This window comes from Protopterus annectens, chromosome 11.part0, assembly GCF_019279795.1.
Source record: "Protopterus annectens isolate FY-2018-M chromosome 11.part0, PAN1.0, whole genome shotgun sequence".
NCBI classification, from domain to species: domain Eukaryota; kingdom Metazoa; phylum Chordata; order Ceratodontiformes; family Protopteridae; genus Protopterus; species Protopterus annectens.
This window is the reverse complement of record NC_056745.1, coordinates 1,039,869,695-1,039,885,917: the sequence shown is the minus strand read 5'-3', so window position 1 is coordinate 1,039,885,917 and position 16,223 is coordinate 1,039,869,695. Positions and strand designations below refer to the sequence as shown.

The 16,223-nt window shown below is 42.4% G+C and overlaps 1 protein-coding gene across 2 annotated transcripts in view; it reads left to right on the top strand.

Annotated features, from left to right (window-relative positions):
- Positions 1-15,187, top strand: part of TRMU (tRNA mitochondrial 2-thiouridylase) — a 497,373-nt gene extending 482,186 nt beyond the window's left edge. For both annotated transcript variants that reach the window (XM_044088386.1, XM_044088385.1), the window contains one exon: positions 14,757-15,187. In XM_044088386.1, coding sequence (XP_043944321.1) covers positions 14,757-14,909 — 153 coding nt within the window. In that variant the 3' untranslated portion in view covers positions 14,910-15,187. The remainder of the gene's footprint in view (positions 1-14,756) is intronic.
- The last annotated feature ends 1,036 nt before the right edge of the window (positions 15,188-16,223 follow it).

Below are 16,223 nucleotides of genomic sequence, written 5' to 3'. Positions count from 1 at the left end.
TCTGTGCCTTGAGCCTCATCATTCTACTCCACAGGGACAGCCAACCCAGTAGGGTATTTCCATTTCTTACGATACTTCTCCTGTGCATCCCACTGAAAAAAACCCTAGGAAGAGAAAGTGCAAGAGGAGGCAGTTGAATTCCCCTCAGGAGCTGGTCACTAAGAATACATATTTTGATGAGAAAGAAAGATTTGCAAGATTACCACCTGATGATGTCTCATTTGGAGACATCCTAGAGATCCTTAAGCAGAGGGGTGGTTGGTCTACCAATAATCCTTTCCAAGAGGAATCTGTATTCCTGGAGGCATCTGAGTCTGGCCCACCTATCACCTGGGTGACTCCACCCACTGATGAGCTCATTGACTTAATCTCTAGGTGGGAATGGAAGGAGCCAGACTTGGTTGAGCCCATCCCCAAAAGGCCAGATCAGATTTGGTACCAGCTAAAGGAAGGGAGTTTTGGAGCAAGGGGGTAGCGGTAGATTCTATGGTTGTGCCGACAGCCACCAAGAAAGAACTTGTGGAACAGAGTTCTACTGTCCATCCCCCTAATAGGGACTCGAGGGCATTGGACCAATTTGGGAAGCATGTTTATGCTTCACTAACATTCACTGGATTATTTGGCACACTTCACTAGATTGTAGAGAAATGTGATTAAGAAGCTCTCCAACTCTGTCGCTGTGACCAGTACTAATAAGGCTCAGACTTCTGTGGTCTCACATTTGGCTACCCTACAGTCCATTACAAATTCATCCATGAGGCTCATTTCACAGGAACTTGAAGGTACTATTAGGAGGCATACCTGAATGCGCCTGTGTGACTTTGTGGAGCCCTTCAAGTCTTCTTTCATCAATGCACCCTTTGATGGAAGTTCTTTTTGTGTGGCCCTAAGGTAAAAGACACACTCTCCAGGGGCAAGCAAGGAGGAGCTCAAAAGATGTGGTTCAAAAAAATCCCAGGGTCCTCTCCAAGATCCTCATGGATATAGTTCTCCCAGGGGCAGATGGGGAAGCTGAGTGGAAGACAACACCCATGTGGCAGAGGAGGCCCACAGAGCCAGGTACTCCAAACATGCTCCACACTGGGGATTACCATAAATTACAACAAATCTCAGAGCCATCTCAGATTTTGGAAGTCATAGGGGTGATCTTCAACACAGCATCCGTGACAGCCTCTCTTCCCTTGCCAAGAGTGCAGGCTATTCAATTCCAGGTCCGAAAGATAATTAAAAATTCTCAATTTCAGACTGCTTGATATTGCAAGACTTAGGATACATGTCTGCAGCAATAATTCTAGTATTACTGGCAAGATTTCATATGAGGATTCTACAAAGGATTTTAGCAACTCACTGGTCCATTCTTCATCCACATATCTCCACTCAGATGAAAATTACACAAGCATGCAAGACATATCTTTGGTGGTGGATCTGCTCAGATCAGTCTCTTCAAGGCCGTCCTTTCATTCTACCTCAACCCATGGCCATAGTGACCACGGATATATCCCAGACTGGGGGGGGGGGGCACATCCTGGGGAAAACAGTCTAAGGCACATGGTCTCCCAAAGAGGCCAGCTTGCTTATCAGTTTCCATGAAAAGAAAGCAGTACTTTTAGCATTGCAGGCTTTCCAAGACTCTCTGCCTTTCAGGTCTATTGCAATTCATGCAAACAATATGTCCGTGGTGTGTTACATCAAAAAACAAGGAGGAACCAGATTTTACCCCATGTGTTGAGAAGCACTCAGAGTTTGGCAACAGGCGATCTCTTCCAACAGATTTCTGATAGCAATGCATATTCCACGGGATAGCAAACAAGTTGAGCAGGTCATTGTAGTACCTCACAAGTAGTCTCTCAGCAAGAAAGTGGTGGAAATGATTTTTCAGCAATGGGAGCAGCCATGCTGCGATCTATTTACATCTCCCCTAAACAACAAGTCCAGCAGGTTCTTTGCTCTAATCCCCCTGCTGGGGGAGTCACAAAGAGATGTTGTACTACACTGTTGGTGACCCAGTCTCCTCCAACACCCTTATTCCCCAAATTCCTACAGAAAGCATCCTGGTTGAACAGCTAAGTCATCCTCATTACTGCTTACTGGCCTCGACAAATTTTGTTCCTCTTTCTTTGCCCTCATGTAATCAACCCTCCTTGGATTCTTGATCCAGTTCCACACCTTTTGTCTCACCTGACAGACATGATTCACCTGGATATCTCAAAACTAAAACTTGACTGCATGGTTTCTCCACTTCCATTGATAGCCAGACAATATTCACTGTCTTCCCTGCCTGTCATGTACTTTTGTCTTCTCACAAGGCTTCCACAAGAAAACTTTACTGAAGTAAATGGAAGAGATTTGCCCTTTGGGTGCAACAGATGCATATTCACCCTTTTTCAGCAACACTGCATAGTGTCCTTGAAATTTTAGCAAATATATTTATTGAAGTAGCCAGCTCCTCAACTATTAAAGTACAGCTTGTTGCCGTCTCTAATTTTCATATGGGGATTGAAAACTCCTCATTAGCTGCATCACAACTTTGTAAGGCCTTTTTGAAAGGTACCCTCCTTTTGAGACCCACTTATAAGGATATAACTCCATCATGGGCCTTAAATTTGGTGTTACAGGCCTTAATTCATCCTCCCTTTGAACGAGAAGCAAAATGCAACCTAAAGCTTTGACCTGGAAAACTATATTTTGATAGCATTACATCTGCTAGAAAACTGTCAGAGCTTCAAGCATCATCTGCTAAACCTCCTTTCTTGATGTTTCACAAGGATAGGGTAGCTTTACGAACAAATCCTTCCTTCCTAAGGTGATGTTAGAATCCAACCTTAACCAGTCTATTAATCTCCCACCCTTCTTTCCAAAGTTTACAAACAAAGAGAAATATATGTTACACTTACTGGATGTACATAGGCAATTATGTTTTTACTTGCACAGAACAAAGGATGATATGTAGTCCAATATCGCCTACATTCTTACCCGTGGGTTCGGAGCCGAATGTCGGCTCCGACTCGGCCATACTTTTAGCTCAAAGTCTTTCTATTGGATGGGCTAAGATGGTATCCCATGCTGCACTGCTCTGTATCCCCAGATCTCGTTTGCTGCTCATGTAGCTCAGACGTGGTCTCACTCTTGGCTGTGGCTAAGTACCTTTTCTTCTTTATAACAGAGACGTTTTTTGCAAAAAAGCTATTTTCATAGCTATTTGTGTGTGTTCTTGACTGTGTTGTGGAAAAGTTGTGTTTTTCTCCTATAACGTGTTCTTGTAGTACACCACTAGCTGTTTCCAATTGGCTAGGCCCATTTCAGTTAGAGGACCTAGTCTGTCCCCTTGCTTTCCTTGTGTGGTAACTTTTCCCCTTGGGCTAAAACCATTTAAATTAGAGGAATTAGTCCTCCCCCTTGTACTTGTGTCTAAGGACCGTTTTAGTTAGAGGTCTTTGTGGTGTACTGTTTGTTTGTCTTGTTCCCATGCTTGTGGCTGTTTGACCGTTGGTCTACTTTTGAGTTAGTTACTTGGTGTTTGTGGTAACTATGTCTAAAGGTAGGAGCATAAGCCCTCGGGCTTTAAGAAGTGCTTCAAGTGCAGTTATAAGATGTCCACCACTGATGAACACTCTGTGTGTACTGTGTGGGAACGATTCACCACCAGGAATCATGTAGTTTTTGTCATGCCTTTAGCCCGTGTGTTCTTCAGGAAAGGAAGAACAAATTGATTTTGAAGGGACTTCTGAAACCCTCCTTCGAGGAGGGTTTGGAGAGTTCTTCCAGCTTTAAGGCTTCTTCATCAAAAGCGAAATCTTCCAAGGCTAAAAAGCGATCCCCGGCTCCATCAGTATCCTCGGAGCCGCCGGAGAAAATAGCAAAATCTTCAATGACATCCTCGGCAGGAAGTGTCAGTGGTAATGGAACCTGCTTCGGCTCCAATTTCCTTGGAGCCTGTTCGGAGCCGGTCGCCTAGCATTAGGCCGGTATCTCCTCCTTGCAGGTCTCCTTCAGAGAGGAGGTCTCGATCTCCTTCCCTATCCTCCAAATCCTCCAGGACCTTATCGGATGTGGACGTCGATAGAGTGGTGCAGAGACTTCAGTTACCAGTACTGGCAAAATTGTTTTCGTCTCCAACCTAGTCGGCTCTGGAGCCAGTCCCTCAACCTACATCGATACTTCCTCCTCCGAGCGCATCTCAGCTTTCGGAGCCGGAGTGCTCGGCTCCGTGTGATGTCCCTAGGTCGGTTCCGACAGCCCCTCCTGGCTTATTGGTTCCGACGTCAGCTCCGACCCCGTCGGCGCCATCCATGGGGTTCAGGACTCAGGATTCATCAGTCGGACCCGAGGGAGAGGCTTCGGGACACATCTTGGCTCCTATTCTCCCTCTCGGTGCTTCGGCATGGGGAAGCCTGACTCCTGTCTTGGCTTCGGAGGCTGGTCGATCTTCAGATCCGGGAGGACCAGCTTTCGAGGCCATGCGGAGCATGCTGGCCAGGTCGTCAGCGGCATCATACGGTTCGGTCACTCTGTCCCCTACAGCACCGGTGCAGGTCTCTGATCACCATCTATCTCTGGACAGCGGAGCCCCAAGGCATCAGGGTACCCCCACGAGTGGTCCCCATATTTCTGAGGCCTCTCAGAGTTTTTGCCTGAGGAGCCATCCAGAAAGAAAATGTGCAAGAGGAAGCACATAGATTCCCAGGATGAGTCTCTCACGTCAGACACTGACCTCGAGGAATCAGAGGGGTCCCCTAAGTCATCCTCTGAGGATGTTTCTTTCTTTGACATTCTAGAGATTTTGAAGCAAAGAGGTGACTGGCCATCCAAAGCCCCCTCCAAAGAGGAGTCGGTTTTCCTGAAGGCCTTTGGTGCTCAACCCTCCACCTCCTGGGTGTCTCCACCCTTCGACGAGTTTCTGGATCTGGTTTGTTGAAGGGTGTGGGAAACCCCTGACTCTGTGGAACCAATCCCCAGGAGACCCAATAAATTTTTGTCTGCCCCTCCTGATAAGGAATTTCTATCCAAGGGAGTCCCTGTGGATGCCATGGTGGTGGCAGCAGCCACCCAGAAGGAATTAGCTGAGACTTCTTCCACCGTCCATCCCCCTAACAAGGAGTCTAGGACTATGGACCGGTACGGGAAGCGTATGTTTTCTTCAGCGGCCTTTACTTTGCAGTCACTGAATCACTTATCACACTTTACACAGCTCCAGAAAGATCTCCTAAAGGAGCTTGGAGATACTGTAACGGGTAACATTTCTGAGGCGGTGGCTCAGAACGTCAACGCTCGGATATCTACCCTCAATTCTGTTGCAAACTCCTCCATGAGGCTGATCTCTCACGCAGCCGAGGGAGTGAGTAGGGCAGCAAGTTCAGGAATTGCTCTTAGGAGGCAGGCCTGGATGCGCCTTTGTCATTTCGTGGAGGTCGTCAAGTCTTCATTCACCGATGCCCCATATGATGGTTCCTCTTTGTTCGGAACCAAGGTGAAAGACACTCTCACTAGGTGCAAGCAAGAGGGAAAAACTCTGTATGCTGTAGGAGTCCATTTTTCCCTTCACTCTAGGCCTTATCCCAAGGCCCAGAGGGGTGGAAAGATGTGGTTCAAGAAATCACAGAGGTTTTTTCCCCGGTGCACAAGGTGAGCCCCTACCAGAGGCATGGGAGGGGGTGGTTATTCAAGTAGATGCCGCCCTGGGGGCAGAGGAGGCCCTCTCAACTCGGGAAACCACAGTTCCGTTCGTGGTTCTCCCTACCGCTGCTCCTATTGGGAGGCTCGACTGTGCATTTCCGGAGTCAGTCGGGGGTCGAGTCTCATTATACCCAGAGGCCTGGCAAGATATTCCCCAGGACCAATGGGTTCTACGAATAATTTCTGGAGGGTATGTCATTCCCTTCTCGTCAAATCCCCCTCCAATCAAGAAAATCCCAGATGTTCCACCCAGTCAAAGGGATTCCGCAGCTTCAGAAGTTTCAAACCTGCTAGAAAAATGAGCCATCCAACATGTCCCCTCAGAACAGATCAGATTAGGGACTTACTCCAGATACTTTTTGGTGCCGAAAAGGACAGGGGACCTGAGACCCATTTTGGATCTCAGCCGATTGAACACCCAAAGTCCAAGTTCCGAATGGTCACATTGCAGTCTATTCTCCCATTGTTGGGAAAAGAAGTGTGGATGTGCTCCATCGACCTCAAGGATGCTTACTACCACATAAAGATGGACAGGGCATCCAGAAGTCACCTACGCTTCCGGCTGGGAGCCAGTCACTTTCAGTTTCGAGCCCTGCCCTTTGGTCTCACCACAGCCCCCAGGTTGTTTACCAAATACATGGCAGTGGTGACTGCTCACTTAAGATGTCAGGGATTCCAAGTGTTTCCATACCTGGACGACTGGCTCCTTACTGCCACCACCAGGCATCTGCTACTTCAGACCAGAGATGCTACTATCAACCTTTGTCAACAGTTGGGCATCACCTTGAACTGGGAAAAATCTGCATTGTTGCCCTCATAGCGTGTCACTTTTATAGGCGCCGAATTAGACACCGTCCTCATGCGGGCGTTTCTACCACAGGAAAGAATCAGAGTCCTACAACAACTGGTTTATGCCTTGTTCCCTCTGAGAAGAGTGAAGGCAAAATTGGCCCTCCAATTGTTGGGGACGATGGCTGCTACGGTTATGTTAGTCCCCCTGGCAAGGTTACATATGAGGCTCCTTCAGTGACAACTCTTCGCCCAGTGGTCTCTTCAACGTCTTCCACTTTCTCACCCGATTCTACTCACAGACAGGTGCAAACAGGATCTCAGTTGGTGGCTTCACACTGACAACCTCAATGCGGGAAAGCCCTTCGTTCCTTAGCCTCCAGTTGCCACGGTGGCCAGGGATGCCTCCCAGATGGGGTGGGGGGGCATTATCTAGACAGGACAGTCCAAGGCACGTGGCAAGAGCACAAGATGCATCTGCATATCAATGTCCTGGAGATGAGAGCAGTGCTACTAGCGTTGCAAGCACTTCGGAGCTTTCTTCCTCGCGGGACTATTGCAATCCACTCAGATAATATGTCAGTGGTATGGTATCTGAACAAACAGGGAGGAACCAAGTCATATCCCCTTTGCAGAGAGGCCATGTGAGCGTGGCAGTGGGCAGTGTCTTCCCAACGTTTTCTTGTAGCAACGCACATTCCGGGGAAGTCCAATGTGATCGCAGACAGGCTAAGCAGAGCTATTCTTATGCCTCACGAGTGGTCCCTGAATTGTCAAGTTGCAGAGCAGATCTTCCACAGGTGGGGTCAGCCTTGCTGCGACCTTTTTGCCAGCCCGCTCAATGCCAAATGCAGCAGCTACTTCACCCTTATCCCCCCTCAGGGGGAGTCACCCAGGGATGCTCTAGTCCACGATTGGCCCACTGGTCTACTGTATGCCTTCCCTCCGGTTCCCTTGCTGTCAAACGTTATTCAGAAAGCACAATCCTTGGGAAGCAAAATTATTCTGATTGCTCCACACTGGCCTCGTCAAATTTGGTTCCCCTTTCTCCAACCCTATCTCATGGACACTGCTTGGATTCTGGACCCACAACCAGACTTACTGACTCACATGTCAGGGCAGCTCCATCCCTCTCTTCGGACCCTCTGGTTGACAGCCTGGCTACTCCACTTCCGTCATTAGTTAGGCTTCACCAATTTTCGCCAGAGGTGGTTCATATTCTATCTTCCTGTCATAAGCCTTCGACCAAGAAGATTTATTACAGGAAATGGAAGAGGTTTTCCATCTGGGCACATGCCAAAAAGATTGACCCTTACACAGCTCCAATCTCGTCAGTATTAGAGTTCCTTTCTATGCTTTCAACCAGGGTTCAGCTGCCGCAACCATTAAAGTCCAGTTGGTGGCGATTTCTTCTTTTCATGTCGCAGACAAACCTAGCCTAATGGCACATAGACTCTGTAAGGCTTTCCTGAAGGGCACTTTGTTGCTTTGTCTTCCCGTCTCGGAACCTGTTATGCCTTGGGACTTAAACTTTGTTCTACAGGGTCTTACTTCACCCCCCCTTTGAGCCTGCAGCCACTTGTGATTTAAAATTCTTAACTTGGAAGACTGTCTTTTTGGTAGCCATCACGTCAGCCAGACGCGTTTCAGAGCTTCAAGCTTTATCAATCAAACCCCCCTTATTTGATTTTTCATAAGGACAGGGTTTCTCTCAGACCAAATTCTTCCTTTCTTCCCAAAGTAGCATCAGTTAGTAACCTTAACCAATCTATTGAATTGCCAGTGTTCTTTCCTCAGTTCTCAAACAAGGCAGAATTCAAATTTCATCAGTTGGATGTGCACAGACAATTATAATTTTATTTGTACAGAACAAAGGACCTCAGAAAATCTGATCAGTTGTTTATTTCATTTTCGGAAAACAGAACTGGGTCTCCTGTTTCCAAAGTCACGTTGTCCAGGTGGATTTCCAGTTGTATTTCTTTCATTTATACTTCAGGGGGAAGAGATTTGCCATTCCAAGTGAAGGCTCACTCTACCCGGTCTGTATCTACATCTACAGCTTTTCAGGCTAGATTGTCTATGGATGATATTTGTGCTGCGGTTACTTGGGCATCTCCTCACACCTTTGTTACTCATTACAAGTTAGATGTGGTATCTAGAGGCAGGTCTTCCTTTGGTTCCACAGTGCACAGGAGTATTTTCCACTGAGCATCCCAGGATTTAGGTGCTGGGGACGCTGTCCCACGGGTAAGTATGTAGGCGAGATTGGACTACATAACATCAAGAAGTTATGTACTCACCATAACGTTCGATGTATGTAGTCCATCTCGCCTCACATTCTTACTTACCCCCCACCTTCCCCTGTCCTGGAGGATCTGGAGGTTAGGCCTGGTTTCAGAGTTTCCTTCATTCTTGGTTTGTTCTTCCTTCTTTAGGTATTGTTATGCATGGAGAATGAGTGCTGGTGCTCGCAGTAAACTAGATCTGGGGATAGAGAGCAGTGCAGCATGGGATACCATCTTAGCCCAGCCAGTAGAAAGACTTTGAGCTAAAAGTATGGCCGAGTCGGACCCGACATTCGGCTCCGAACCCACGGGTAAGAATGTGAGGCGAGATGGACTACATACATCGAACGTTATGGTGAGTACATAACTTCTTGATTTTAGGAAACCAGATCAATTATTTGTCTCCTTTGCTGATTCTAAATTAGGCAAGCCAGTTACAAAAGTATCTTTAGCCAGATGGCTGACTGAGTGTATTTTGTTTGTCTATAATAAATTGGGCCTTTCCTTACTAAAACCTGTTAGAGCCAATTCAGTCAGGTCCATGGCAACATCATCAGTGTTTTTACCAAGGGCTTTCATGGACAGTATATGTACAGCTGCTATTTGGGCTAATCATCATACCTTTATTACTCATTATAAATTGGATCTGGTCTCGAGAGGAAAAGCAGCTTTCAGCTCATCTTTGCTTAGGAATATCCTTCCTTAGAGTCCTACCAGGATTTCAGGTAGCTGGGGACTCTGTCCCAGTGACTGAGGAATGAATGAAAATTGACAACATCAGATAAAGAAGTTATGTACTCACCATAATGTTCCATCTGTGTTGTCCATTTTCATTCTTCCTCAACTTCCCTCCCACCGTCCCCCTTCCTTTAAAACTAATAGCTTCTGGAAGAACGAGACCTTATAAGGGAATCACTGTTCCTTATGTTGAGGCCTAGGTATGTTTTTATATTACCAGAGTACTCATTTTTTAATACTGTAAGCCAGCAAACAAGATCTGAGGAGGTTAGGGATAGAGCATTGTGAGTAAGGGAGGAGCTTGAGAGTTTCAAGTGGCTAGTAGCTGAAAATAACATCCGAGTTGGATCTGAGGATCGGATCCAAACATAGTGATTGAAGAAGAATGAAAATGCTGAAACAGTGATTATATAGCAGAAACAGAAGAGTTGGAACAAAGCAGATTCTAGTCATCTGTGTATTTTGTTAAGCTGGTTTCTGTCATGAAAATGGAAAATAGAACTGGGTCACTCACATAGCCATGTGAAGCATCCAGGAGGAATGGCAAATTGAGAATTGTGGTGTTATTCTACCTGACAACCTAAGGTCTGCCGTCTTTGGGTAGTATCAAAAAATAGTCCAAGGGATAAGAGCCCACTTTGGAGGAGTAGATAGAGGACGGTGTTAGATGGTTTTAACAAGTCAAGAAACAAAGAACCAACAACACTGCCACATTAGAATTTCAAAATGTATGCATGTATTTTGTTATGTTAAGAAGACCTGAGTCATTTTTAGACTTGAATGAAATCAAAGGTGTGACTTCGATAGTACGTTGTGAGTGTTGATGTAATGATAAACTTTTGTTCCAAAAATTTAAAAAGATGGTACAAAAGAACAGTTAGCCAGTAGCTATTTGGTTCATTTGAAGGACCATCCAGATGTCAAGCGACTCCTATGGTTACTAAAGTCCTTAGTTTGCTAATATGTTACTTAGGTGCACAGCAGTTTATCAAAACAGACAAGAAAGCTGAGTGGGAGCCAGCTTTAAAAATGGAGAACTGGGAAATAACAGGCTGAATGAGCATGGTTTAAACTCCAGCAAAATGTCTATAAATGCTTATCAGCTGTCCTGTGAGTTCTGCCTTGTTTAGTGGCCCCACAATTTTTGATTACACTAAGGGAGTGGCCCTTCTTGGGGGTGATTGAGGTGAAAGAGGACACCTTGCAGGTAGTGATCTTCAGTATAAGTTATAGTCCCACTCTAGAGGTAGAGCAGAATATAACTGGATGTCTTACAGGGCATGTTACAGACATCTTCCCAATTGTCAGAAACAAAAAGTACAATTTTTGGTACGTTTCTGTTTGTGTTATGACTTTCTGCAGTAAGGATCCTTATGATGAATATGGTACAGTTGTGTCAATATACTCATCATAACTGCAGATGTTGAAATTATAGGATCTTTGCTGCAAGAATATCTTCCTTTCTCCACCCTTCTTTCTGCATAATTTAGATCTGGTGGTCATTGTATTTTGTTAGCTGTTTCCATGTTATAGACTCTTGATTTTATGTGGTTTATTACTTAAAGTAAACATTAGCCAGTAATGTGCTGGTGTGGTTATTCAACTCCATAGCCAGTTAGTTGAGGATTTACTACAGTGGTTTGATAATATTTTAAGCAATACAGTTGCTTTGGTGTTCTTTGATATTGTGTGATTTTTGGCCTGATTGCACTAACTTTGCTTGTCATCATCTAATACTTAATGCAATATTCACCATGACCGTAACTTATAGGCCATCTAGGGCAGTAGCAATGCAGTAAAATATCTCTTCTTTTAGCACAATACATGCAAGTTCGTAAATTAACCATAGTGCAATACTGTAAGGTCCATAGTGCAATACTGTAAGGTCCATAGTGCAATGCTCTAATGTTCACAGTGCAATACTCAAATGTCTCTTTCTGTGCAAGGATCAATACAATGTCTTAACCAAGTACCTGTGCAATACTAAAGTGTCATGCAAGTAAGTGTTCACTTCGAAAAGTGTTAAAAATGTGTTTCTAATTATGTGCAATATTAGTCTGTCTACCTGCATGTCTGTGGTGTAATAGCTAGGTGTTACATGTGTAAATGTCTGTGAAAGTAGTTTATATGTTGTCTGCACATTAGAAAGTTGATAGAATAACAGATTTGACATTAGCATGAATTTTCCGAAGGATATGAAGTCTGAAACTCAAATGTCGGTCATTTTTTTCTAACTTCAGTATTTAATGATTTGCCACTAATTTGCTAGAAAAACACAATTTTATAAAAAAACGGATCAAATATATGATCAAAAATCTGGACATTCTGCAAAAATCTGTACAGTTGAGAGGTATGCTGGGAACCTCTTCCTTCTTTTAAGAATTATTCCTCTTACTCCACTTTCTGTTCACAAATAAGCTTTCTGTTCACAAATTAAAGCACATTTCAAAACAGTAGGGAAGTACAATTGCTATCTCTCTGGTCATATAAATTAACCTCTTCATTCCTTCTTCTGTTTACATAACTTGCTCTGTCACTAATTTTGTTTGTGATTCTTTTAGCATACCAACTCTGATGCCACTCTATATTTAATGCAAATGCATGTATATACTGTGTTTTTTTCAGTCACTCTGTATAGAATGTCATCTGTCTGTTGCCACCCACAAGCCAACTATGGTATTCACTTTGCATATAATATAAAGATCAGAAAGTCAAAATAGAAAAATAGCAGGTACTACATTAAAATACATAATTGAACAGACAGATATATATTTTTTCAAAGTTTTGCAGGAGGGCAAGCCCCCCCTCCCTGCATCCCCCACACCCCCTGCAAATTATATCTGCCTACTCCAAGATCGCACTACAGTGGGGAAAAAGGGTAAATTTCCCAATCCTCACTGTACTGCAGTCTCTGTTAACAAGCATTGAAAAACGTACATTTTTTTAAGTTAAGCATTTAAATGTAGTGCCTGTTTTTTGTGTGTGTTCGCAATCTCCATTCAGAAATTCCCGCTGGTATTTGACATGCACAGTTGCAAAAATGTAAACATTTGCTATATTGACTTTCCAATCTTTTCTTCTTGATCATTTCAGTTTCAGTTATGTGTTAATTTGATCGACTGAAATAGATCTATATATTACATTTTGTCATTCTCTCTGTACATAATGTCATGTATCGTGTTTTCTCTGGGCTGAGACTGAAATGGGTCCATTGGGATCAGCATTCTATCCTGGTTAACAAATTCAAAGTAAATGGAATAAGGCATGGAATACACTATTATAGAACTGGGATCATTTGGATGACTGTGGCATAGGATTGTTTTCACACACACTAGAAACATTTGACTGATATAAAAGATCAGGCTGAGGCAGAGGAACTGACTCCTGCCAGTGACTGATTCTCAGTGTATATTATGATTTCCTGCAGCAGTGATCCTGTTATTTAAATATCTGCTGTGACGGTGAAAGTATAACCACAACTGTACTGCCAAATTTCTAACAATGCATAAACAATAGAATGTTTCCTGGTGCAGTGATGATAGTTATGACTCTCAGAGCAGTATTGCTTTCACAAAAAGGCAGAGAAATTAAAAATCATGCCTTCTCCCATTTAACTGTGAGCTTTATTTAAAGAGGAAGTAAAAAGGTGAAAATGCCTAATCCTCAGAAAGTGTTCTGTACTGTCTTATATCATTTTCTTTGTAAGTCATGTACGGAAAATACATATAAAGGGATTGTTTGTATCTGTCTATGCAAACTGTAAATAGAGAGCAGATAATCAAGGTAGTTTTATATTAAATCCTGGATAGTCATTGGTTGTCCGTAAGAAATAGCAACTGTAATGTTTTACCTATCGTCACTTCTGTTCAAAAAATAAAAACATGATTCCATTCTACCTCACCACTACATGTTTTAAAACGCATTATGTCCTCAGCCCCTCGTGTCTTCCTGTTTTTAAGTTGTTTGTGAAGTGTAATATTAAACTTCTCCTGGGTAACCAAGTAGCAATAACTCACACCTTGGGGATTCCAGCTGGTAAATGATTTGCTTAAAGATATAGTGATGAAGACAACAGCAAAGCTGTGCTCTTTTATTTAGTAGCTAGCATGTGCTCTCTGCTTTGTTGTATGGTTATTTTGGCTGTCCTGGCCTTGCATTTTAAATTTTCTTTTGTTTAATTTTGAAAGCTTTTCAGCCAGTATTGGTTGCCAGGCAATAATGAGTGTACTCCCCTTCTTTTCATTAATAATTTGCAGTCACTTGACGACTTTTAGCAAAAACAGTAATTAAATGTCAGTGCTTGAAGTCCAGTGTTTGACTGTGTTTGCAAACTAATTAAATGTGCAATGACTTCACTGGAATGATTGCTTTTCTTATTGTGTGGATTTTTTTAAAGATATTGTTTAGTGTGCAGTAAAGTCACATTAGCAAAACTCAGGCATGCATGCCAGCATGTATATTAAAACATCGTCTTGTATTTTTATTTTTGAGAATTTCTAATTTTTTTTTGTAAATAACAGCTTCTGCATAAATTTATGTGTAGTAATTTGCTGTGAAATCAGGGGCAGTCACCATGGGAATGTTGCTAGTATTTCAAGCGGAACATTAAGACTTTAAGGCAGCGATGGTAATCTGTGGAGCAAAGGCCAAATCTTTTTTATACAGGTTTTAATCACTAAGCATGACATGTCCACAAATTTAGGTTTTATATTTCTAAACCACAGCTCTTGCAGTAGCAAATGTTTTTTCTTAAATCTCATAGATCATCATGGAATGAATGGTGTTACAACTTTGAACTTTCTGTCATTTTAATCCAACTGTCAGATAATCTGTTACTATTACATCTAAGAAACATGTTATACCCTTTTTGCAAGTCTTGCTTACCAGGAGAGTAGTAATCACACATTGTGATTACTTTTACTATTGGACTCTCCTGAAATGTAGATTTGTTAACATTTACATGTTTTTTTATTCTTATTTTTGCTTGGAATGAATATCTTTGTGCCAAGTTTGTTCTAAGCATTTCAGATTCACAGGAACTAGTATTTTGGCAGTCATGCTACAGAGGGAGTTGAGCCAGATTCTTCTTGGCTAATTCTTGGGAAGATTATTATTTTTATTTATTTATTTTTGTTATTTCCTTTTCTGGAGTCCTTCATACAGTCGTTTTGGTCAGCATTTAGCTCTTATACTGATAGGATTAAATTAATCACATGATTTGTGCAAATTTTAAGAGTAACTGCTTACTCTCACATTTGTTGTTTCTTATAGTTTGCAGTGTTCTACAAGAGTGATGAATGCCTTGGCAGTGGGAAAATTGTACGACTGGGTCCCTCAATGTACACCTTGCAGCAAGGAAACCAGCAAAACCTGGCAACCAGTGTATCAGCTGAGACTGAATACAACTTAAAACCAACAACTTGATGCAGCTAGTGGTCAAAACTTAAAGTAATGTGGCTTGTAATTAACTTATAAAGTCTTGCCAAAAAGTCATAGCAGTTACACTTATTTATCTGTTGGCCAGTGTGTAACATCTGATAGAAATGTGAAATTTAAATTATGTGACATTTACATTTATTTATTACAATGCTTGAGTCCCAGCAGTTAACTGAGTTAAACACAGTAAAAGAACAATCTAGACTGATAATAATAAATAAACAAGCAAAACTGTGATGATTAAAATGCAGTCAAAATTATGGTTACTTTGGCCTTGTGTATATCTGTCTTATTTATCACCTTGCATAACATCTGTAGTTCAACAAATAAGGGAAGTTTTAGAGGACTCTTATCTTCACATCTTTTGATACCAACCTCAGAGTTACAAAAATGCAAGATATAATAGACCTTTAATTTGATATGATTCATGTAGTAAGACTGATACTTGTATAAGTGCTGAAACAAGCTGCTAGAGCGTATTACTGCTGCTCTGCATTTAGCAATGGAAATAATTTTTTTGCATCAGCAGCAGAAATAATATATTCAGTAAGTTACTTTAAAACTGTTAGTGGGAGACTTTGATTTTTATACTTTTAGCTTTTCAAGATGATTTATTTTATTCAAGACTTGACAGTGATATTTTTAGGGGTGGGAGGTTGGCATGATGGTTAAGGTGTTTACTTTTCAGACACAAGGTGCAGGGTTTGATTCTTACACGGGATAATTGACTAGGCTTAAAACGACCCAAAAGGGCAGTTAGCCTAGTACTAATCTATGAACCTATGAATCATTTCTGTTTAACCCAAGCTGGTTACTCCAATCCCTGGTCATCATGGCGTACTCAGTGTTCTGCTCAGTTTCTCTGAGCTACAAATCTGGCCATGTTTCTCATTTGTTACATGTTCTGTGGGCCATGTCTTTTGCACAGTGGAACATTTAAAATATGTCCTGTACCCACAGAATATATTTGACCAGTGTTTCTCTTTTTGTGCATAACATTTTGTATTGAATTGGCTATAAATGTGCCTTATGCTATAAGATTTCTAAGAGCAATGTGTGTTAACTACTCATGATAAAAAGTAATTCAGTGTTGACTAAGCTTGATCAGTAATACATCAAAACAGAATTAAATATTTAAAAAATCAAGCAAGATATTATGTTTTGATTGGTATGTCCACTGCTGGCAAGTGTCTGTTTGTTTACAGAAGGATAGCCTGCTTAAGTAAGATTGAGAAATTATTGTATTAAAGGATCTGAGTGTCATTGATTGAGTGTCTTAAAACATACCCATGCAAAATGTTC